General features: G+C 42.7%; 1 protein-coding gene across 2 annotated transcripts in view; it reads left to right on the forward strand.

Moving 5' to 3' along the window:
* Positions 1-25459, forward strand: part of ABCB11 (ATP binding cassette subfamily B member 11) — a 120155-nt gene that overhangs the window by 55297 nt on the left and 39399 nt on the right. For both annotated transcript variants that reach the window (XM_063116428.1, XM_063116427.1), the window contains 11 exons: positions 192-240; positions 996-1237; positions 3458-3545; positions 5821-5954; positions 8773-8944; positions 11121-11245; positions 14703-14877; positions 16992-17105; positions 20430-20540; positions 20644-20769; positions 22958-23161. In XM_063116428.1, the coding sequence (XP_062972498.1) occupies positions 192-240; positions 996-1237; positions 3458-3545; positions 5821-5954; positions 8773-8944; positions 11121-11245; positions 14703-14877; positions 16992-17105; positions 20430-20540; positions 20644-20769; positions 22958-23161 (1540 nt within the window). The remainder of the gene's footprint in view (positions 1-191; positions 241-995; positions 1238-3457; positions 3546-5820; positions 5955-8772; positions 8945-11120; positions 11246-14702; positions 14878-16991; positions 17106-20429; positions 20541-20643; positions 20770-22957; positions 23162-25459) is intronic.

Consider the following 25459-nt stretch of genomic DNA (forward strand, 5'->3'; position numbering starts at 1 on the left):
CAAATAAAACCTGCTGAAATTCCCTTTTCTGTACAATTGCTTTTTATTCCTCATTCGTAATGATTTGATACAAGGAGATGTGATTTTCCCCTGTGTGATGCTGCGGAAGATGTAGATCTGACCCTAGCACACCTGAAACAAACAAACAAAAAGTGTACTCTTATAAAGCAGTATATTTTTCTTTCTTTAAGGACATCGGGCAAGGAAAAAAGTGAAATTCGAGTTGGCTTCTTCCAGCTGGTAAGAATGTTGCGAATTTTTTAAATTTCTTGCAGCTGATGTGGTTTTTTAGCTCAGAAGTTGGCAGACGTCCAACTTTTGGGAACAACTCCCTTTTTCTTTTTACTAAAACCTTGACATCCACCAACTGCAAAAGGTGCAAAATTGTAGCTTGGGACAAATTAAGAACTAAAAGTCAGGGTGCCTCAGACCAGGAATTTGTTTTCAGTGCCAGAACTGGGCTCACAGTGCTTTCACTCAAAAATCCAGCCATGTTTTCCCCACAAACTTTCTTTGTTTCAGCATCCTAATTTAAAATGTATTGTTGTTGTTGCTATTGCAAACTGTTGGGAGTCAGAAGCCTTTGCTGATGCTTCCAATCATGCAGTGACCTACTAGGGAATGGATCTCTATTTACCCCCTGCCCGCCACCACTTTCGATCACTGTAGTGAATGCTTCTGGCAAAATCACTGTGTTGTTATTCTTCATACAACCCTCCAGAGATTCTTATTGGGTTTTATCATTGATACTATTGGTTTTCCTTTTATTATGTATGTTGCCCTCAGAGCTCTGGCAACAAATTAAAGAAAGATTAAAAACTTCTGTCACTCTCCATGTATTGATCAATAGGCTCTTTTTGCTCCAATTATCTTATTTTGCAGATATTGAAATAGTTTCGAAAGTGCACCGTCTGGAAAAAATAATGGTCTGTTAGTAGACGAATGAATGATGGGGAAATTCCACGTCAGACTCCTCTACCTCTTCTTTCTCACAGTTTAGGTTTGCTTCTTCGTACGAGAGACTGATGATGGGTTTGGGTGGCATCTGTGCTGTACTTCATGGAGCGGCACAGCCAGCCATGTTGCTTGTCTTTGGGCTAATGACGGACACATTTATTGAATATGACATTGAGAAACAAGAGCTTAAAGACCCAAACAAAGCATGCGTGAATAACACTATAGTGTGGATCAACAGTTCTCATCACCAAAATGACAGTAATGCATCAATAGGTTGTGAGTAAGTGAGCAAAACATTTTATTTCTCCAATGGCATTGGATGCATCATTCCTTAACTGACCAGCCATGGTTTTTATTGGTATTCTGTCTTAAAAATGAATAATTTTAATATACTGTTTTAATCTTTTTATTATTATTTATGTTCACCGCTCCGGAATCTATTTTAGATATGGAGTGAAGTCTTCGTTTATGACATCCAGAAGAATACTGCACATTTTTCAAGGAAAGTCACACAAAAGTTTAATACGATTTCCTTTAGCTTTAAAATCTGAGGCTGCAGTTCACAAATTGCTAATGGTAGAGTAGTTGGATTTGAGGGCCAAAGACAATTGGACTAAACATTGTGGATTCTCACGTTCACTTATCCCACTTAAACAGCTTTTTTTGGATGCTGCCAAATCTATGCAAAGTTAGGGTAACTGTATGAAAAGGAGGACAGGGTTTCTGTATCTTTAACAGTTGTAATGAAGAGGGAATTTCAGCAGGTGTCCTTTGTATGCATGCAGCACCTGGAGAAATTCCCTCTTCATCACAGTAGTACAAGCTGCAGGAGCTATACTACTAGAGGGAAGGGCTCCTGCAGCTTGAACTGTTGTGGTGGAGGGAATTTCACCAGGTGTTGCCTGCATACAAATGACATCTTGTGAAATTCCCTCTTCATCACAACTGTTAAAGATACAAGAACCCGGTCCCCCTATTCATATGGTCACCCTATGCAAAGTTAATTTTTACTAAGCCAAAAGCAGCTAACTTATTCCACTCAATTTAGTGGGTCTAGCAGGATCTACACTACTGCTTTAAAATGGTTTATAAAGGTACTGACAACAGTTGGGGCCCAGGACACACTCCATATACAGCTTTCAAAATGTTTTCAAAGTGTCATATCCTGCTTGGTGTAGATTTCCCACAGTCAACAACTAACTTCACCTGGATTAGGGCCTATGTGTGTTAGCTTATACTGTGTTAGCTTATACTTCTTACTGTGGGACAGATTGCGCCAGGTTTCTGAAAAGGTGGCCCAGTTTGCCTTCAGAGCAGCAATTTTAAGGAGAGAAATTTGCAATAAGCTGATCTGTATTGATGAGTAAGCCATTACAGTTGGGTTTTAACATTATTATAAACTAATGTGTATTTTACTTTTGTTTCTATGTGTCCTGTTTCTTTGTAATGGCTTTTGCTACACAAATAAATTTGTATTATTATTGATGCACAGATCCTCATGTAACACTGACTATTTTTGGCATCTTCATCTGTGCTTTCTGATAGCATGTTATCAATGCTTAATAATAGTGGTTGAATTAATATTATTCATTAAAGTGCATAGAGATGAAAGGCTGTTTAGCTTTACTAAAATGCACATAATATAATTTTTATTCAAATGCTCTGCAGCCACTAATGTAGTGTAGATCCTGCCTGCTTTAACTTGTTAGGAGCGTCGGAGTTGCCTTTGTTCTAATTCCCAAAGTCATAAGTGCTTGAAAGTAGAGTTCTCCTACAATGACAAAAAATTGTAAGCATATGAGGTTTCTCTAAACACCCCAAAATAGCTGCTCTTATATTTACTCAGAAGTATGTACCCCTTTGTTCAATGTGGCTTACTTCCAGGTAAATGTACCACTGTATTCAGTGAGGATTATTCCTAGGTAAATGAGCATAGGATTGCACATTAGTCTTCGTAGATATTTTATATTACTCAGCATCTTCCACAAGGAAATAGTTTGAAGTTGGATCATTTTACACAGCTGTTGAGCAATTCTGACTCTGCTTCTGCTCGCGTGTTGAACTGTGCATCAGTCAATGCTGTGACTGAGTTATATGAATGGAGAATGTGGTGGATTTAGCGTTGTCAGAATACTTGCCTACTAATTTCGTTTTATGTTTTCACTGTAATTCCTTCCTATGAATTCTTCTGCCCTCTCTGAATCCAGCCCCGAACATTGACTGAATAAAAGAACAATGGTGAAATAATTGCAGCTAGGACGTTCCATTAGTTCTTGATATTGAATCAGCTGATTCAGTTCACACACACTTAAACACAGGATGGACTGAGTCATTGAGATCACAAATCTTTGTATTCAAATATTAAAACCCCACCACCACATTTGACTAAATTCATATAGGGAGTTCCATTAGCACATAACTGAAACAAGCTTTCTCGTAGAGCGGCTCTTGCACGTTTGTAAGAATACTCTTAAATTCTTTCTTCTTTTTTTTTTAATAGGTTGCTGGATATTGAAAGGGAAATGACCTATTTTGCAAGTTATTATGCCGGAATTGGCTGCTCTGTCTTTTTGCTTGGATACCTCCATGTCAGTATTTACTTCAGTGTTTGTTTTCCAGAATAAAAAAAATGACATTATTTGGCAGCCGAGGGGTTTCCGTATACCAAGGGTGGGAAACCTCAGGCCCAGGGGCCAAATCTGGCCCAGCTGTGGGGGGGTCATATCCTGCTCACTGGGTTTCCCAGATGGCCATACACATTTCCCCTAGTCCCACCCTATTTCTATCTACCACTCACCATTGGTTGGTTTTCCAGCTTTTGTGGATTTCTTTCTCCATTCTAAAAGGTTTACATGCTTCTTCTAAAGTGTGTTACTGGCAGTGAGGGCTCTAAGCTACAGTAAGCTACAATATGTGAACCGCCCAGAGAGCTCCGGCTATTGGGCGGTATAGAAATGTAATAAATAAATAAATAAATAAATATGCAGGTATTTTTTGGCCCCACGTACCCAAGAGTGGTGAAGCCTATATGAACTTCTCCAAAATGGAATTCGGGCCTCAGGCTGAAAGTCATTCCCCACCCCTGTTGTATACTATATGATCAACAATGAACCATATGCCATAGTGTGTTGGGTTGGTAGTTGTTGTTGGGAGGGGAGATTGGAATTGTTTGTGGAGTGAGGGGAGATTAATTGCTAGGGATTTAGGATTGGTGTGTGGAGAGAGAGAGAGAGAGGTGGTTGGTGTGTGGGAAGTTTGGATTAAGCAGGTTTAGAAGCATTATATTTTCATTTGAAGCTTTTAACATGACAATAAACTTATTATTTTGTTAACTACCAATTACCACATGTCAGCTTGACATTATTTACCTGCCTCACAGTTATCAAACACCCACACCAGAATATACCCACAGTATATTTAAAAACAGATCCTATATATAACCTGTTTCCCTCATAGCTAGGGGAAAGGTTTTATTTAACCCTCCCTCGGGTTTTCAAGTGGCAGTGCTTGGCCTGAGAAGGGTTTATGCGGTGGGCCTAGTATTGGTGTAACGTTGCATAAACCCATAAATGGTGGAACACGCACTATGTGTGTGTGTGTTCCACCATTATACATCTCATTCTACTGCTTGTAAAAATGACACCTGTAGAGCTAATAAATTGAAACTTCGTAACCATAATCTACCTGATAATCTACAATTGTGGGAAATTTCAAACCGATCTGAAATATATTGCTACAGATACGGCAGGAAAAGTGCTGAAAATTGACCCCTTTGTGCTTTTTTCTCAAGCTTAGCATATCATATATTTCTTTCAAATTTTGCAGGAATGTACTAGTTCACTTTATTCAGGCTTGTTCAAGAGGTGTGCCTTTCATTAGTCTTGTAAAATTCTGAGCAGCAGTTTAAAAATTATCAATAGCAACAACTATGACAAAGTTATGTCGGGCATTCAAACTTTTACTCTGAAGCTAGAATGCTGCCGCTACACTCCGGTGATTTGAATTTCACTGTTCCCGTCAGCATTCTTGCATTGGGGAAGGGGGGTAGCAGGGAACTGTCAACTGAGGTAAGAGTGAGGTGATTTTGAAGACTGAGGGAGTAACATTTGTTGATGAAGAGAGGGATAAAAAGGCAAAGTTATGCTGGAATCCTTTGCAGGCTTACTCAGAGGTAAGCTGTCGTGAACATATTCTGAACATACAGGGAGCCTGTCTTGACGAAGGGTTTGCCCCAGGGTGGATCCACAGTGGTGGCAGGTCATGTGTTTGACGCAGCCGCCATCACAGAGACATCTCAGGGATTTCCCCCGAAGCTCCAATTTTAAAAAGTTGGGGACTTACCCCAACTTTTTCCACTTTGAGCGAGGCAACGACTGCATCATTTTATGTTCTTATCATAACTGAACGCATAAAACCAGGACCAACTATGCTGGGGTGACCATATGAAAAGGAGGACCGGGCTCCTGTAACTTTAACAGTTGCATAGGAAAGGGAATTTCAGCAGGTGTCATTTGTATATATGGAGAACCTGGTGAAATTCCCTCTTTATCACAACAGTTAAAGCTGCAGGAGCTATACTAGAGTGACCAGATTTAAAAGAGGGCAGAGCACCTGCAGCTTTAACTGTTGTGACGAAGAGGAAATTTTCCCAGGTTCCCCATATATACAACTGACACCTGCTGAAATTTCCTTTTCAATACAACTGTTAAAGATACAGGTGCCCTGTCCTACTTTTCATATGGTCACCCTAACTATGCTGGCAACTATTAATTTTTGTATTAATGTATTAATGATGGATGGAAAGTTGTTTTTCCTTTGATCGTGACTCTTCTACTTCCCCCATCCTTTTTTAAAACTTTCCAGATCTGCTTATGGGTAATGGCAGCTGCTCGACAGACACAAAAAATCAGAAAAGCCTATTTCAGGAAAGTAATGAGGATGGATATCGGCTGGTTTGATTGTACATCAGTGGGGGAACTCAATACACGTATTTCTGAGTGAGTAATTGGGGTTATCCATTGGTGCCAGTGAGCAGTTTGTCTAAGGCCACGGGAGGATAATAATCTGTTACCAGAGGAGTTTGACTCTAAAAAAATGTTAACTTTTGGATTGCTCAGATGTTTGCTTATGGTAGGCTTGCAGGTGGCATCTGTGGCTGCTGCTGAGACGGCCAACTGTACCTTTACGCAGGTATAAGGGGATGTTGACAGGAACAGATGACAAACAGGAAGAAGCCACTGCTATTTTCTTTGCTAGAGGCCTCCTCTTTCTGCCACCTGGAGATCGTTCTTCTGCATATGTATTCAGATGATGAGTGTCTTTAAATGAGAGATTTATAGCACACTTGTGACTGGCCACTCATGGACATTTGTGGGTCATTTTTATGATGCTGTGAGCCTCCTATGCGCCTCCCGCTTCTTTCCCCAGTTAATCCATTTAAAAATAAACCTTGGAACCCCCGATTGTCCTGAAATATGTCAGGATTTCCTGCTGTGTACAGTTGAAGTTGCGCTATACAATGCCCACTAGAGGGAGCTGTCCCATTGAAGTATATGGGCTGAGAGGTTCTAAATTACAGGCCATGTGGTCACTGCTCTCTTCCTGTGTAATTCAGCTTGTTTCAAATGCGGAAGAGAAGCAGGGAGCAGAGCAATGGTAAGAAACACGATTTCTCCCTTTTTGAAAGCACTCGATGTCAAAAAGACCACAATTGCAGGCCTGGTCATACTATTATGTAGAGCAGGGGTGAGCACCACATGAACTTCAGTGCCTGCCACCAAGATTTGCAGTAGAGGCAAAAACATCACCAGTTTGCTGCTGGAAATTGGCAGCAAACCTCTAAGAAAGCCTTAAGCATCGAAATTTTGTTTGTTTTCCAGTGAGAATTGACCATTTTAGGCTTCTGTAGTGATTCACTACTGCTGCAGAAAGCTAAAACAGCCAAATCTTGCTTGAAAACAAATGAAATGTTGATGCTTTAGGCTTTTTCCTATGGTGTCCCATAGAGCAAAATGCCCCCATATCCCCCAAAGTTGCCTACCCCTGAGGTAGAGTGAGGCAGCCACCTCAGGCAGTAGATTTTGGGTGTCATGAAAGGGCAGCAAACTTAGGGTGACTGTATGGAAAGGAGGATACTGCTCCTGTATCTTTAACCTGCCCGGTCACTGAGGTCATCTGAGGGCATGCTCCTGGTGGTTCCACATAGTTCCATCCTCCGATTGGAGTCCACCAGGGGAAGAGCCTTCAGAGTGGTGGCTCCCCTCCTATGGAATCCCCTGCCTCTGGAGGTCAGGCAGGCTTCAACCTTGTACTCCTTTCGGCGCCTCCCAAAAACATCTTTATTCCAGGAAGCCTTTTCTTAATATGCAGCCTTGAGTCTCTGTAGTTGCTTCTTTTAAAATTTGTTTTAAGTGTTTTATTCTGTTTTTATTTTCATTTTATCTTGTACACTGCTTTGAAATTTTTCAATGGAAAGCGTTATATAAATATTCTAAATAAATAAATAAATTACAGTTGTAATGAAGAAGGAATTTCAGCAGATGTAATTTGTATGCATGAAGCACCTGGTGAAATTCCCTCTTCTTCACAACAGTTCAAGCTGCAGGAGCTATACTAGAGTGACCAGATACAAAAGAAGGCAGGGCTCCTGCAGCTTTAACAGTTGTGGTGAAGAGGGAATTTTACCTGTGTGCATACAAATGGCATCTGGTGAAATTCCCTCTTCCTCACAACTGTTAAAGATACAGGACCCCTGTCCTCCTTTTCTTATGGTCACCCTAAGCAAACTGTTAGCTATTTACTTTGTTATTGTTGTAGGTTTACTATCAAAGATGGGAAGAGATGCCTGTGGGGTTTTTTGACTGACATTAATTTGACAGGCTTTGGGTCAACCTGCACCTTAATTTGGGTGTGTGGGTTACAGCGTTTCTCAGTCCTCCTTAGGCAGCAAAATGTCTTGAGCCATAAAGATGGTAACAGGAACTTTGGGCTGGTAGAAAAAGGCAGATATATCCCTGGCCAGAGAGGGTGGAATCATACAGATCATAAGACTTAGAAATTTTCAAGGCTAGCAAAAGTATCTGAGGTTACTCCGCCACCTGGCCAGTCATTTTTCATAAGCTGCTGGTGCTTGTTGAAAGCGTGCCTTCTTGTTTCTAAGCCACAAACGCGTCTTTTCCCTCCTCTTTTTCCTTGTCATATAGCATGGCTGAAATGTGATACAATCAGTCGCAAACATTTAGGGAGGAGCAGCGGTGGGGAGAAGAGGAGAAATGCAAACACAAGTTTGGGAACAAATCAAATTCTGGAGGGTGTGTGTGTCTTGCATGGCTGTCCTTAGATATTTTGCTTCCTGAGGTGAAGAACAAGATGGCATCCCTTTCTATTTCATGTACAAAAATTGACTGGAATGGTAGCTGAGTCTTTCTTTCTCCACCACACCTGAAGGTAGCAGGCTGGCTTAGGTGAAGGGCAGCTCTGTCCTCCTTGCTACCGCCTCCCAGGAACTGCCACCTGAGGCAAACTGCCTCATTGCCTAAAGGTAGGGTTGGTTCTGGGGTCTTCGACGGCCATGATACCTGTCCTGGAAACAGAGGAGCTCATGGCCTGCCTTGAATCTAAGAGGAAAGTCTTGGGTACTTAAGATCCAAGTCATAAAGTAGCTGAGTAGAAAAAAGAACAAATAATTTCATAACGAGACAAATTGTTCCACCAACATTTCTCTGATGTAGAAAGGATCAACTAATTGAATTAGCATTTGGAATAGTAATGAAGGCAAAATGTATCTGCTGCTTCAACTTTTCTTGTTCTCCACAGTGACGTTAATAAAATAAATGATGCTATTGCTGATCAAGTAGCAATCTTTATCCAGCGCTTCACCACCTTTGTTTGTGGATTCCTGTTAGGATTTGCCAGAGGCTGGAAACTGACCTTGGTTATTATTGCAGTCAGTCCACTAATTGGGGTTGGAGCTGCCATAATGGGCCTGGTGAGGAACCATTTACTACTGGGTTAAAAAAAATAAATCTGTTTGGGCATCTATTGTTCCTTGTCCCTCCACAGTGCTCTCTGTAGTTCCTTAACAGAACCGAGAATTGGAGAGCCTTTGGAGATCACTTGGATACTTGCCATTGGCTTTACAGGCAACATCCAGTGTTATGTCAGTGGACATGGGCTTGTACAATGGGGCACTCCCTTCCCCTTCGCACCCCTGCACACTGCCCCCCCCCACCTTGTAATCTGCTCTGAAGGGTCCCCAACTCTCCAAACCAGATTTGGGGAGGGGGTTCTGCAGGGAGGAGGGGGAATCTGTTTTGGTAGCGGATGCTGTTTCACTGATGGATGTCCACTACTGGATGCAACCCTAAGAGAATGAGAGATACCTAGATACATATGTAGAAATCCACACACATAGACGTTTTTGGTGGCCACTTTAAGCATCTAAAAAAGAGGGCTCTGGCGTGTGATAGCTTCTGCCACACTGCATTAATATATATATATATATATATATATATATATATATATATATATATATATACACACACATTCCACAAGGCTCTTCATTGGTTTTGCTACCCAAACAAACATGACATAGGAACACAGGAAGCTGCTTTCTCCTGAGTCAGACCATTGGTCCATTCAGACCAGTATTGCCGACACTGACTGGCAGCAGTAGCTCTCCAAGTTTCAGGCAGGAGTTTTCCCAGCCCTACCTGGAATTGCCGAGGATCGAACCACAGGCCTTCTGCATGCAAAGCGTGAGCTCTCCTGCTGAGTCATGGCCCTTCCCTTTAAATGACCACCCCTCTCCCTGGAATTTGTCTCTATACAAAGCAACCTTTTAACAAAGCCTCTCTGCTTGGTCTATATGGAAGTCTTTTGTAAAGCTAGAAGGCTGATGCAGCCTCCTTAATCGAAATTGGCCCTCCCAAGGCATAATCTCATCACTTCATGTGCTAAATTGCTCATGAGATCGATCCCATACACTGAATAAGTTGTTTGCTTATAGTTTGGCCTGCACAACTAATACAACTTTTTAAACAGCTGGTCCTGGAGAAAAGTAGGAAGATAGTGGAATGCTGCCGCAAATGCACCTAACTACTATATACCAGCCTGAAATGGGATCTATTTTGTATTGCAGTTTAACAGATAAGATTATGAATGGGTAAAATGAGCAAAAAAAGTGCTATATGTATCTTGTCCATTTTGAAAGCAAGTTATTAGTACCCTATGATGGTGTAGTGCTAGTGCTAATGGCATTGCGCTAGCATTGATTTATTGTTGTATTTAATGTTGTTCCCCACCTCGATCCAGGGGAAGAAACGGGTAATAATAATAATAATAATAATAATAATAATAATAATAATAACAACAACAACAACAACATCTAGTGTGCCTTTGCACAATTTCATCTAGTCACCAGTTACAACAGTTCCTGAATCAGTCTGATCTGGCAACTGTTATCCATGCCTTGATTATATCATGGTTAGACTATTGCAATGTGCTCTGCATATGGTTACCCCAGGAGAGTGTCCAAAAGCTTCAATTGGAGCAAAATTGAGCAGCTAGGCTAAGCTACTAACCGGTGTATGGTGTCATGATCATATCGCCCGAATACTGAAAGACCTGCACTGGCTGCCTGTTGTTTTCCAGGCTTAATTTAAGGTGTTTGTGTTAACCTCTAAATGGCTTAGGACCTGGTTATCTGAGGCTAACTCCATATGAACCTGCTCAGTTATTAAGATGGGCAAGAGAGGCCCTTTTGAAGACACCTCCTCTTGAAGAGGCCCAGTTGTGGGAAAGAGCCTTCTCCTGTGTTCCTTCCAAACTCTGGAATGCAGTCCCTCTGGAGTTACAACAGGCCCCCACCCTAGGAAGGGGTTCAAGGCACATGTTTTGAACTTGGTTTTTTTAAATCATTGTGATGGTTTTTAGTGTTTTGCAAAGTTTTCGTTTACTATGGCTTTTCTCTTCTCAACATTATCTAAACCACCTTGGTTGGTTCCAGAAAGGCGGAACAGAAGTACAATCAGCCAACCAATCAATCAATGCTAGTGCTATATCACCATTGGATAGTAACCAAGACGTTTGTCCTGCTGAGTGTAAAATCCAAAGACCAAAAAGCCTTTCCTGCTTTAATGACTCCACTGGATGATTTCTTTTAGACTGTGGCAAAGATGACAGGTCGGGAATTAAAGGCTTATGCAAAAGCTGGGGCCGTGGCCGATGAAGTGCTCTCATCCATCAGGACGGTGGCTGCTTTTGGAGGGGAAAGAAAGGAGGTTGAAAGGTTGGTTCATATATCAAGGTTGGCTCAGAGATCTAAATGAGCGAGCTATACATAGAGAAATAGATGAAGCGTATGTTGTTTTGTTCCAGTGTTAAATATGAGTATAATAAACAAATTGCAATAACTGAAAACAAACTTTTGTTGCATGGCATAGATTTAGGCTAGGTCCAAGGGAGAGGCTCTGTTCTGATGTGGGCCAGGCACAGTGACATGGTAGCAATGCCATGGGATTGCCTCCAACCAGCCCACTCCCTTTCAAACAGCAATGTCTCGTTACCAACAGAATTGCGTTTTCCCACAGTCCTCCACAGACAGTCCTCTCCCACCTCTTCTGGGACAATGCTGTCACCATATCGTCTTTCTGGAAAGAAGTAATAGTAAGAATGAGTTTGATCTTAAGTAAATCCTATTTTGTTCAGTTTCGCCTGCACCTTTCAAATGGGCCATGTCTGAAGAACAGAGAGACTGGTTTTACTGCTCTTGTCCAGTATGCTGTCTAGAAGAGCAAACATAGCATACTGCAGTAATGGAAAGCCAACAGATGCCTTGATGTAGATCAATGGATGAAAAGCCCTCTTAAAGCTTTTCTATTCAAGGCATTTACTGTGCACTCGTAATTCCTTACAGTTCTTTATAGGGTCTTTAGACGACATGATTCTCCAATTTTGGTTCCATTTTTTAAGAGCACTTCTTTGGGTTTTTTTTGGAGTGGGGAAAATAGGTGGTATTATTTCTAAAAGCAGAAGAAAACAAAGTGTCCTACTTGTGTATTTGAGCTGTAAGGCTATAGCACAGAGCCACCTAGAGGTTATGGAGCAGAAAAACAGGAAACAAAGTTTTTGTGTAGAGCTCAGATTTCAATCCTGTGATGAAACCAAAAGTATTTTATTTATTTATTTATTTATTTATTACATTTTTATACCGCCCAATAGCCGAAGCTCTCTGGGCGGTTCACAAAAATTAAAACCACAGTAAAACACCCAACAGTTTAAAACACAATTACGAAATACAGTATAAAAAGCGCAACCAGGATAAAACCACACAGCAAAGTTGATATAGGATTAAAATACAGAGTTAAAACAGTAAAATTTAAATTTAAGTTAAAATTAAGTGTTAAAATACTGAGTGAATAAAAAGGTCTTCAGCTGGCGACGAAAGCAGTACAGTGTAGGCGCCAAGCGGACCTCTCTGGGGAGCTCGTTCCACAACCGGGGTGCCACAGCGGAGAAAGCCCTCCTCCTAGTAGCCACCTGCCTCACTTCCTTTGGCAGGGGCTCACGGAGAAGGCCCCCTGTAGATGATCTTAAGGTCCGGGTAGGTACATATGGGAGGAGGCGTTCCTTCAGATAACCTGGCCCCAAACCGTTTAGGGCTTTAAATGTCAATACCAGCACTTTGAATTGGGCCCGGACCTGGACTGGCAGCCAATGAAGTTGTAAAAGGACTGGCGTAATGTGATCTCGCCGGCCAGTCCCTGTTAATAACCTTGCTGCCCTGTTTTGCACCAGTTGAAGTTTCCGGACCGTTTTCAAAGGCAGCCCCACGTATAACGCATTGCAGTAATCCAAACGAGAGGTTATCAGAGCATGGATAACTGTAGCTAAGCTATCTCTGTCCAGATAAGGGCGCAGCTGGTATATCAGCCTGAGCTGATAAAAGGTGCTCTTTGCCACTGAGTTCACCTGTGCCTCAAGTGACAGTTCTGGATCGAAGAGCACCCCCAAACTACGGACCCGATCCTTTAGGGGGAGTGCAACCCCGTCCAGGACAGGGCAAACATCACCTCGCCGGACAGAAGAACCACCCGCTAACAGTACCTCCGTCTTGTCTGGATTGAGTTTCAGTTTATTAGCCCTCATCCAGTCCATTACCGTGCCCAGGCACTGGTTCAGAACAGCCACTGCCTCACCTGGGTTTGATGAAAAGGAAAGGTAGAGCTGGGTATCATCCGCATATTGATGACACCTCAGTCCACATCTCCGGATAACCTCCCCCAGCGGCTTCATGTATATGTTAAACAGCATAGGGGATAAGATAGAGCCCTGTGGAACCCCATGGCTTAGGTGCCACGGCACAGAGCAATAATCCCCCAGCACCACCTTCTGGAATCGGCCATCCAAGTAGGAGCGGAACCACTGCAACGCAGTACCTCCAACTCCCAGCTCAGACAACCTATCCAGAAGGATACCATGGTCGATGGTATCGAAGGCCGCTGAGAGGTCCAGGAGAACCAACAGGGTCGCACTCCCCCTGTCTCTCTCCCGACAGAGGTCATCCCACAGGGCGACCAAGGCAGTTTCTGTTCCAAAACCAGGCCTGAAGCCCGATTGAAATGGATCTAGATAATCCGTTTCATTCAAGAGTGCCTGGAGTTGTCCTGCAACCACCCGCTCAAGCACCTTGCCCAGGAAAGGGATATTAGCCACCGGCCTGTAGTTGTTAACATCTTCCGGGTCCAGATTAGGCTTCTTCAGGAGTGGTCTAATTACCGCCTCTTTTAAAGAGGCCGGCACCACTCCCTCTCTCAAGGAGGCATTTACAACCTCCTGGACCCAGCCGGCGATCCCCTCCTTATTTGATGTAATGAGCCACGAGGGGCAAGGGTCAAGCACACAGGTGGTCGACCGGACTTGGCCAAGCACCTTGTCCACATCCTCGGGCCTCAATAACTGAAACTCATCCAATAAAACTGAACCGGACGGCGCTCTGAACACCTCTACTAGTGGAGCTGCATTAAGTGTGGTGTCCAATTCATGACGAATCTGAGCGACTTTATCTTCAAAGTGCCGTGCAAATTTGTCACAGCGTGCTACCGAGGGTTCCACCATCTCTCGCCCTGGCCCAGAGTGTAACAGGCCGCGAACCACCCGGAAAAGCTCCGCCGGACGACACTGAGAGGACGCAATGCTGGTGGAAAAGAACTGCCTCTTTGCCACCCTCACCGCCACAGAGTAGGCTCGATAGTGAGCTCTAACCCGTGTTCGATCAGACCCAGCACGAGTCTTCCTCCACCTGCGTTCTAGCCGTCTCCCCTCTTGCTTCATCGCCCTCAGCTCAGGTGTATACCAAGGAGCTGACCGGGCTCTGCTCAGAGGGAGAGGACGCTTGGGAGCGATCGTGTCAACCGCCCGAGTCATCTCTGCATTCCACAGAGCGACCTGGGCTTCGACAGGAGCACCGGCCATATCAGCAGATTAATAACCTCATGCAGAAAAGCTCTAAGAACTCTCAGCTCATGAACAAATAGTTTACATAAAAAGCTGGAAGGAAGGTAAATTCAAATTATCTGGCAGAATTTTTAAAGATTTCTATGCAGACTGAGGAATAAAAGATGGATTTCTCATTCTTTCAGTACCGATCCTCTGCATCATTAAGATCATGTGGTGGTTTTTTTTTTTTAGCTTTATTCATTTTCTTTTTTCTCAAATTGTGAATATTCCTTTTATTCTTTCCACAGATACGACAAAAACCTAGTGTTTGCCCAAAACCAGGGGATTAGAAAGGGAATGATAATGGGATTTTTCACTGGCTATATCTGGCTTATCATTTTCCTTTGTTTTGGACTAGCCTTCTGGTATGGTTCAAAACTCGTCCTTGAGGATGAGGAATATTCTCCCGGCACACTTCTACAGGTAATGGCTTTCTAATGCATTCCCCCATTTGCCTTGCCTTTGAGCATAAGCATGCATTTGGGAATAGGATGCGATGGGGGAAACCCTCAGGAGCACTTACGTTTCTGGCCAATTCATAGTTTTGACATGCCAAGTGACTATGTTATAAGCAATTTAATTCATCCTTGTATGCATGTTAGAGAAAGAAAACCTTTAGCTTAAAAAAACAAACAAACAAAAAACCAGTGGGTTGGCCTATATTGATAACATTGCTATAGTTATTGGTTTAAAGTCTAAACGTTGTGAATGGAATGGACACCCACAGAAAAGGGGTTTCTCCATTTTCTTTGCCCTGAGCTCCCAAAAGCCACTCCTGAGGATTGGAGGACTCTCCAGAATGGTGTGGGGCCTAGCAGAAGAGGCTTCAACTGGAGGCATGAAGAGGGATAAAAAAGTAACTTCAAAATAACTCTTGGGTGGAAGTCTGTTGTTGCAATTTATTTATTTATTTATTTATTACATTTTTATACCGCCCAATAGCCGAAGCTCTCTGGGCGGTTCACAAATAAAACAAGTAGCAAGACACTGCTCCAGGGTTCTAGTTAGAGCCATACCCTTTTCCAGGACATTATATTCCATACCTCCTCCACCATGTTTTTCCTCTCTACCACCATCAAGCAGTTAACATGGTGTGGCCATGGAGCAAATTTAGAGTGTCATCAGACGAGTGTATTATAGCACGCTTATTACTGGGCACTCACGGATTTTCACGGGTCCCTCTCATGATGCCATCCACCTCCTGCGTGCCTCCTGCAGGTTTCCCGCTCCTTCTGCCATTTTTTCGTAGTAAAATAGTCCAAACAAAATGCGACTCTTCTGAATTATAACAAAATTGGTTGCCATTTCCTGCCGTGCGTAGAGAAGTTTCGCTATAAAACGCCCACTGGAGAGCGCTGTCCCACTACACTGAAAGGGCCATGTGGTTGCAGCTTGTTTCCCCTTTCTCTCCTGTGTGATTCTTCCTGTTGCTATAGTGGAAGAGCAGCAGGAAGCAGGAGTCATGGTAAGGAAACATGATTCCCCACCCCCCACCCCGGTCTGATGATCTCCTTGGTACTCAGATGTTTCCCCCCTCCCTCTAGAGTTTTTTTGTTTTTGTTCTTCTAAAGATTTTTTTATATTCTCCAATCTCGGAGTGCCCCCAAGCCTGCTGCTACCTCCCTCTTGTGTGTGGATAGTGCCATTTTGGCTATAGAAGGTGCAACACTCAGAGAATGAGTATGCTATGAGTAACTATAGGCTATATTCCAGAGCAGTCCTTTAAACTTTGCTTAGAATCTTGTTGCCTCTTCATTTAATTTGTTTTTAGCTGTGTATATTTATTTATATGGTGTATATTTACTGTTTTTATACTGTCTGCTTTTATCTGTATGCCGCCCTGAGATCTTATTGATATAAATGTTTTAAATAAATAAATCAGAAATGGCTTCTTGAGGTAAAAGAACCTGCAGGATCGCCTTCTCCCATATAAACCGCCCTGCACACTCAGGTCCTCTGGGAAGAATCTACTTCAGTCGGTCAAAGTTAGGCTGACAACTGTTACCCAGAGGATAACTGTTCTCTTCTGCTGTTCCCAGACTGTGGAACGGCCTGCCGGAGGAGACTCGTCAACTTAACAGTTTATTTGCATTCAAGAAAGCTATAAGGACTGATCTCTTCCGGCAGGCCTATCCAATGGAATTTTAGGGTGTTTTTAGAATGTTTTTAGGATGTTTTAACAATGTATATTATGTTTTAATTCAGCTTTATGTATTTTATATTTACTGTTGTTCCCTGCCTCAATCAAAATGGAGAGGCGGGTAAGAAATATTATTATTATTATTGTTGTTGTTGTTGAAAGAAGCTGTCACTGTGCTTTTAAATGTATTCCTGTCTTCAGATTCAGAACACACATTTTTGTGCCCTCTTTAGTATTTTTCAAAAGATCAAAGTGTTTGTCTGCCATCCAGAAATATTTCTTACGGCTTCCACCACTTTTTATTACAATTTAATTTCTGCCCCAAAGCAGTTTTTAAAACAACAATGAATAAACCCAAGAAACATGATGATTATTTTCGCTTTGTGCTTTTTTTCAGGTTTTCTTTGGAGTTCTAATCGGTGCCTTAAATCTCGGCCAAGCGTCCCCTTGCTTGGAAGCCTTCGCAACGGGCCGCGGGGCTGCTACAAACATCTTCGAGACAATAGATAAAGTGAGTAACCCAATGCATCAGTGCCGTTACCCCGCTTTAGAGGAAGAAATGTATTAGATAGGACTCAAGTGGCCTGGGCTTCTGTCAACAGTGCAAATGAGAAATATTATGGTGATTAAGAAAAAATTGATTGCAGATTAAAGCAAACCGGCACCATGCCGGGGAATTTACAAAGAGTACATTCATCCAAGTGACGTTTCTAAATGATTTCCTTATGAATATTCAAAGTACCCCAAGCCCTGATATTTATCAATTAGGATTGCACTCCCTGAGCTGCCTGGTCACCAAGAAAAGGCACTGGAAGGCAATGAGGCTATTCACAATTAAGTGGCTTCAGGAACGAAGCCGCTACAGTCTCTCAGGCACTTGATTATAAGAAATGAAGTCAGGCCAAAGGCTCAGATAAGGACATTAGTATGTATAGTGTTTCCAAAGCTTCAGGATATGCCGAGGATGAAATATCCAGCAAATTTAACCCAGTGCAGTTCCATTGGCACTGATAAGCTATGTCCGTAGAAGGCAGCTGTGCTCTGTTATTTTTCATCTTTGCATAGCCGGAAAATTTTTTTTAAAGAAACAATTTCAGATGCACAGAAAGACAGAGTTCCATGAACGTATAGTAGAAAGATTTGTATGTTGTCTTGGACGTGAATTGGTCTCCTCTATCCTATATGCTCTGGGCTTGCCAGTAAGGACTATCTGGGCACCCAGTTGTGTTGTGCCGCTTAGGATGTAGGAATCTGCCTGACCTCCAGAGGCAGGGAATGCCATAGGAGGGGGGCTTCCATGCTGAAGGCTCTTCCCCTGGTGGACTCCAATCAGAGGATGGATCTATGTGGAACCACCAGGAGCATGCCCTCGGATGACCTCAGTGACCGGGCAGGTTGGCAATATTTTGGCCCAGCAGACAAGTATACTGGCACAAACTGCTAGGGTCAGGGTGCTAACCAGATACCTACACTGTTACCTTGACTTTGGGGTGTTTGCACAACACACCTTCGTATTTTGCATCTGCTACAGTGAAGATCACACAGCCGCGGCAACCAAGACACTTCTAGAGGATGAGATTTATTTTTATTCATTTCAAGTTCATATACCACTCCATATCTAAGCTAGATTGCTCAGCGGTGAACATAAGAATAAAATGGTAAAAAGCAAAAAAGATTAAAACAGCAAATTAAAATGGTTCAATTGAAAACAAACGTCTCTTCTCCTGGTGGGCTCCAATCAGGCCATACGTCCATGGGGACTCACCAGGAGCATGCCTTCCAGTGGTAGCTCTTAAAACAGGGGTGCAGAACCTCAGGCCTGGGTTCCAATCCAGCTTTGCCTGAAATCCCAATCTGCCCCCCTGGGATTCCCCAGAGGGCTGTGCCCCCTTTCCCCAAGCCGTTTTGTGGGTTCCTGGCTTTCGTGCAGTTTTCCCCCCATTCTAAAAGCTAAGGCTTAGTTATGGGCAGTAAGAGCTTTAAGTATCATGTGCTTGTATTTTGGCCCCTCCCCTTTGGCCTGCAGCTCTGCCCACCACTGGGAAACATCCGCCCAAGAGCTTCTCAAAATGGCGTCCTATGCTTAGGCTGGAAAAGGTTTAACAACTCTAAGCATAGCACTGTTTATTGTTTATAGAGTGCTCTGTAAGTACATGGTACTTTACAAATTATGAGAAGTTAGTGGACTTGCAAACTAGAAATCAACACAAGGGATAGAAAAAAGGGAAAGAAGGGAAATAGAGATATGGGTAAGCAGGGGGAGAATACGTAGGCTTAGTTAGAGTACGAAGACCAGGGAGTTGTACAGTGGCCCTATATGATTCACCCCAAAAGAGAAAATGCATTGCCCAAAACGAGGACAAAAGAGGATGCCGATTTGTATTAAATCTGCATGTGCTGCTTTATATGTGGAGATGCAAATTTAGAAATAATTATGATCATTTAAATAGGAATTCAGTACATCTCACCACACTTTGGAAGACTGTGACCTGGTGTGTGTCTGCCTGTTCAGCCTGTTGCTGGTGGGCAACTGTTCGTTCTGGTCCTTCACCTTTAAGCTGGACTTGAGCAGGGCAGCCTTTCAAATAGAGGGCGGTCCTCTGTAAACCCCCATCCCAGGGGGTTCTTTCAAAGACTTCATGGAAATGATGAGCTTTGAGGAGGGGTTTGAAAGAAGCACGAGACGGGACATCAGCAGGCCTTCTGGGAGGCAGTTCCAGGCAGAAGCAGCAGCAAGGGAGAGTTGGCAATGCAGGCTGTGGGTTCTTATAGTCCCAGAGCCAGACCAGGATTTATTCACCCGAAGAGTGCAAAAGCTTAGTGAATATTTTTTTGTTTATATATCACATAAGTGTCTCAGAAAAGAGAGTCTAACAAAATTCCAGTGGTGGTGTGGGGCTGCGTGATGACATCATCAATATGGCTGCCGTGCTATTATGTAGTTGCCACATTTAAACATGCATAACTTCTCACCCGTTTATGCTACAGAGATGATTTTTTTCTGAAATGTTTCAAATTTAATGACAAATACTTTTTGTAATTACACTTTTGTTAACTCCATTAGTTTTTGAGATAATTTCATTTGAACGTATAAAATCAGTGTTCACATTGGTTAAGTATGACATCTAACCATGATTTACTCAAAAACTACATGACTTTCGAAAGAATACTCAAGAACAAAAAAGTTGTATTTTTTAATGAGGATAAAGAAAATGTATAATAACATGGGGTTTACCTCAGTGCTTAGGGAATTATGAGTGATATCTTGTTATACGTCCACTTTCTCAGGATTGTTTGGTTTTACAGTTTATCATACAGGGCTTTCATTTCAAAAGTTTCCACCCTAAATATCTCTCGATCTGATGATCTGAGACTATTAAAGCCCCTTGGCCAATGCACCCAAAATGGGCCCCTTCCTTCAGGGAGTCCATCTTCTCATGGCCATTGTTAGCAGCTGCTATTGCTCCTGGTCCTCTTTCTCATCACTGCTGCCACTTGCTTGCAGGGAGCCAAGGAGGCAGTGGCATCTACTGCTCCTCCTTCTTCACCACCGCTGTCTGGACCAGAGTGAGATGCAGGTGAACAAGCAGATTGTGATGGTGAAGAGGACAGGCAAGCCCAGTGGGCTCTAGTCAGTGGGCCCCTGCTAGGGTGTGGGGCCTCAGCAGGTGCCTCACCATGCTTACCCTTGATGTTGGCCATGGTGAAGGAACAAGAGATCTTCAGATTAGTGAGGATGTTGGGGACGGCACATGCTGTAGATTGAATGCAAAAAAGGAGGGGGGGTTCTTTGGAAAGAACAAACAAGTAACATACCTCTTTGATTCTACCCCAGAAACCAACCATTGACTGCATGTCAGAAGATGGCTACAAACTGGATAAAGTCCGAGGTGAAATTGAATTCCATAATGTTACGTTCTATTACCCATCCAGACCTGAAGTAAAGGTAAGTGCACATCCCTTCTGCTGTAGCACTGTACCTGCTTCCATTTGTTGTTTCGAGCTCAAAGGGTAACGCTTTTCAAATATGTCTTCTTCTTCGTTTCCAGATTTTAGACAAACTCAGCATGATTATCAAGTCAGGAGAAACCACAGCTTTTGTTGGCTCTAGTGGAGCCGGGAAGAGTACCACAGTACAGCTTATCCAGCGGTTCTATGACCCTAGTGAAGGCATGGTGAGAACTTGACCTAACTTCTTCTTAGGGGAATTGTCATTTTTATTTTATCATCATCATCATCATCATCATCATCATCATCATCATCATCATCATCCCTCTGGATCGAGGCGGGGAACAACATCAAATACAAAAATAGTATAAAATACATAAAACTGATTAAAAACATATAAAACTAATACATTATTAAAATAACAGTCAGACATCTTAAAATTCGACTGGGTAGGCCTGCTGGAAGATATCAGTCTTTATAGCTTCAGAAAGACTGTTAAGTTGGCGAATCTTTCCCTGATCCATTCTCTCTGTGGGCATAGCTGTGCTTGGAGGAGGATATTAACACAGGCCTCATGATCCCTCTTCTATCCAACGTACCTGTTTGGTCCTTGGGCACATGCCCCAAGTGATATGGGTCTGGCACTCTTGTGAGAAGGAAAGAGATAGCATGACTATTTATACGGGAGATATACATGGGCCTCCCATTGCGAATCATGGCTTGGATTAGGAGGACACACATGCAGCCAACTGGGGATGTAAAGCTTCTTTGAGCCCTATACTGATCCCCTCCCATATGCACAACTGTGCCTACGGAAAGATGGTACCTGCCCCTAATATTGCCAAAAATATGTTTCATCCACTGTAACACAATACACAGTTGTTGTGTAAAGGGAATGGTTTTGCAACCAGAATATAGAGTTGGGTGAGCAGTTGTTTCACTACTTTTGTGAACTGCCCAGAGAGCTCCGGCTATTGGGCGGTATAGAAATGTAATAAATAAATAAATAAAATACATAGGATTAAATTTTGCAGTCCGTGGGTTGGATTTAGGTGAATTTTGCAGTCTGTGGGTTGAATCAACTGTGCTGATAGAAGTGGACTTCCCTGCTCCCTCCTTCCCACGGAAGCACCCCCACCCACATCCCCATGAAAATGCTACACCGTCAGGAGGCCCTGCTGAATGGGGTGAGCTGTGGTGTATGTATGGGGAGGAGGGGCTTCCCAAAATTGGGTAGGGGGCCTTCCGCAAACAAGCTCTTCCTCTTGTAGAAGGCAGATCCTGGATCCAACCCTATGTAAATACATTTTGAAATCTTGTCATTGTTGTTGCTCTAAACGTTGATATCTGATTAATATAGATGAATGAAATTCTTATGTAATATCACACGGGCTGCACTTGGAGTAAAGTCTCCAATAAAAAGCAACATTTAGCTTTAGGAAACTAAACATTGCCTTACAGACACAATCAATCCTCTTTCCTTAAAGTGTGTCAATTGATTTCAATGACACTTGCTATCACATAATGTAGTTAGGATTTGCATAGGAAACTGCTTGTTATATATTATATTTTAAAGACAAGTGTACAGGGCTCATATGGGAGATTTATCTGCAAAGATATATTGCCCAGAATCCAAAGAATTGTGAAATTAGTTCCATGGGTCCAACAAGGCTTTAATTTTTCTCAAAATGTAGCCCTAAATGGTGTTTAGCAGACTGCTTTTGAAACAGGAGAATTTCAGAAGTAATTTACAATATATGGCATGGGGAGTCAAAGAAAATAGTGGGCGGAAACCCATTAGACTGGCACAAGCCCCTTCTGTGAGCCTCAGTAGCTCCAGGCATTGGTCTGGTTCACATATAACACTAACATAGTATAGGCTGTTGAAATCTGGGTTGTCATGATGCGTGAACAAACCATGGTCTGTTAACAAACCATGGTCTGTTAACTATGAACAACCCAGAAGGAGAACCCATCGTTTGTTGTTGACTTGTGAACTGTAGGTTGTTTAAACCATGGGTTGTCATAACTCACAAACCCTGAACTGTAGGTTGTTCATGGGTTGTTTCAGATAAGAGGTGGCAGACAAGAGCTGTAAAAAAACCAGCTGCTCTACATGTGTCACAAAGGCATTTGGGATACAAGGAGGGAGCTGGTGAAGGAGCAAGGAAGCAAACAACTCAGGGACTGAGAAAACAACTCTTTGTTTGATCATCTGCCAGGCAAACCCTGGGTGATGCAACATTCTATGGTTTAGTGTTATGTGTGAACCAGGCCATTGTCTGTAGGAGTTATGCAGAACCATTTCTTTGAGAAGCAAAATTTCTGGGTTAAAAGGGTCCATGAATATGAAATGTGAGTAACTGAAGAAGTGTGTTATGTGTATTTCCCCTACAAATTAATGTTGTTGTGTAGGTTACTCTAGATGGACACGATATTCGCTCCCTTAATATTCAGTGGCTGCGTTCTTTGATTGGCATAGTTGAACAGGAGCCAGTCCTGTTTGCTACAACCATTGCAGAGAACATTCGCTATGGTCAGGAAGGTGCAACCATGGAGGACATCATCAGAGCAGCCAAAGAAGCAAACGCCTACAACTTTATCATGGATCTGCCTCTGGTAAGATGAACTGCAATCTACAAAATTCAAAATCCAGATGGGACTGCATGCCTTCACCAGGCCTGCATAGGTTGAGACTAGGGATAGGTGAGAATTTTTTTCCAACTTTGTTTTGATAAGAAGTTGAGAAAATTCACAAAGCTCTCCATATTTGGGACAAAACAAACTTGAGATTTTAAAAAATTGAATGTTGGAGATACCGAAATTGGCATGTTCATCCATCCAGGGCTTTCAGGGCTTTACTCTTAAAAGTGTGGGTTGGAATCCCTGTGCATTCAACCAGTCCTAATTAAGCAACTCCTCATCTTTAAGAGCTATATGGCAGGCAGGTACATCATGGTCCTCTCCATGCTGAGAATTGCTGGACCTATTGAATTTGGCTAACGCAGATGGGTAAGAATTTAGTTTCTGCTCATTTTGGATAAGAATTTTCCAAAATTCACAAAATTCATATTTGGGAGAGAAAAAACCTGAGATTTTAAAAAATCCAATGTGGCAGAAAGTGAAACTGACAAATCTGCACATCCTAGACCCACTAAGTCAAACACAGCCCACCAGCCATGTATTGTGGCTTGCCACGGTGTTTGGCCATTTCCCTGTTATTGCAGTCCCAGGCAGGCAATGAAAACGAGGTGGGTTCCCACACATAACTGGTAGGTTCCCATACATAACTGCTGTTGGGCAGTAGTTGGCTTGGTGGAGGACAACCAGTGCAGGTCTGGCCCAATCTTCAAGAACCACAAACTCTAATAATACAGTAAAAAACAACACCCAAAATCCTATATTGTCAAACAATGTATAGAATCATAGAATAGTAGAGTTGGAAGGGGCCTATTAGGCCATCGAGTCCAACGCCCTGCATTGCAATATTCCTGACAGTTGGCTGTCCAGCTGCCTCTTGAAGGCCTATAGTGTGGGAGAACCCATGACCTCCCTAGGTCATTGGTTCCATTGTCCTACTGCTCTTACAGTCAGGAAGTTTTTCCTGATGTCCAGCTGGAAACTGTAACTTGAGCCCCTGCACTCTGGGATGATTGAGAAGAGATCCTGGCCCTCCTCTGTGTGGCAACCTTTCAAGTCCTTGTCAAGTCTCCCCTCAGCCTTCTCTTCTCAAGGCTGAACATGCCCAGTTCTTTCAGTCTCTCCTCATAGGCTTTGTTTCCAGATCCCTGATCCATAACAGGAATGAATATATATGTACATAACAACACAACACCAGTCAAAATCTGCTTCCTTTATCAAGTCCATATCCGTAGATATTGAGTCCTTGGGAGAAATCTTTTCTGGTTTGAATTTAAATGAGTTGTTGCCGGGCTCTGCCTATCCTCTCGTATCAAGCGGTGGTGCTTGGCTTGAGCAGGGAGTAGCCGCGGCCGGGCCTGTTGTTCAGAGCCTGTGTCAAGTGCCATGACACAGGCTCTGAACAACAGGCCCGGCCGCGGCTACTCCCTGCTCAAGCCAAGCACCACCGCTTGATACGCCTGAGGCGAGGGACAAACACCGTCTTCTCCAAACTATGTGGAGAAAGGGGTTAAATGGAGAAGGATTTCAATAATAAAATAATGTGCTGTGAGTTATATGTATTGAGGTGAATTATTGTTAGAACAGGTGTTAAATGTAAATAACTTCAGATCATAAATGCCAAACAGACACGTGGGATTTTTGTGGTGGTTAAAACAAAATGATTAAATTTTATTTTTAAAAGTTCACAAGCTTTGTTTCAAATTAAAACATTTCAAAACCTTTTTGAAATCTTTCATCCAATCCTTTCACTCATTCACCTACACGCTTTCCTTCCTCTGACACAATCACTCTTGAACTTTATTATCACTATTGTTTATTTTAAACAAACTGTCTATCTGCACACCCCTCTCAAAAGACACCACTTTCTACACTGAACCTCAAACTCTCCAGAACTATAGTACTCTACACACCAAGAGCTAAAGCACTAAAGGCTAAAGACTAAGAATATCTAAAAAGTCACCCACAATCCCCTCAGTCATTCCCTTATATATCACTCCTCCCTCCTCCTAAGACATTCTAACTCCACCCGCTCAGGACAACATTCTAAGCACCACAGACTTACCAATTCAGACAGACATTAGGGAACTGACGTGGGGTGTAAGCACAAGTCTTTATAAACCAACTACCAGTGCAAAAACTATTTTTACAAACTTCAGCTTCTGAAAACCATTTTCAGCTAATTTAAAGTGGACTAGACAAGAACCCTACCAGGGGGCTGCCTAAATATCAACTTTGCTGTGTTATATAACTGATGCAGCACCAATTTGTAGCCAC

This window comes from Elgaria multicarinata, chromosome 2, assembly GCF_023053635.1.
Source record: "Elgaria multicarinata webbii isolate HBS135686 ecotype San Diego chromosome 2, rElgMul1.1.pri, whole genome shotgun sequence".
NCBI lineage: Eukaryota > Metazoa > Chordata > Lepidosauria > Squamata > Anguidae > Elgaria > Elgaria multicarinata.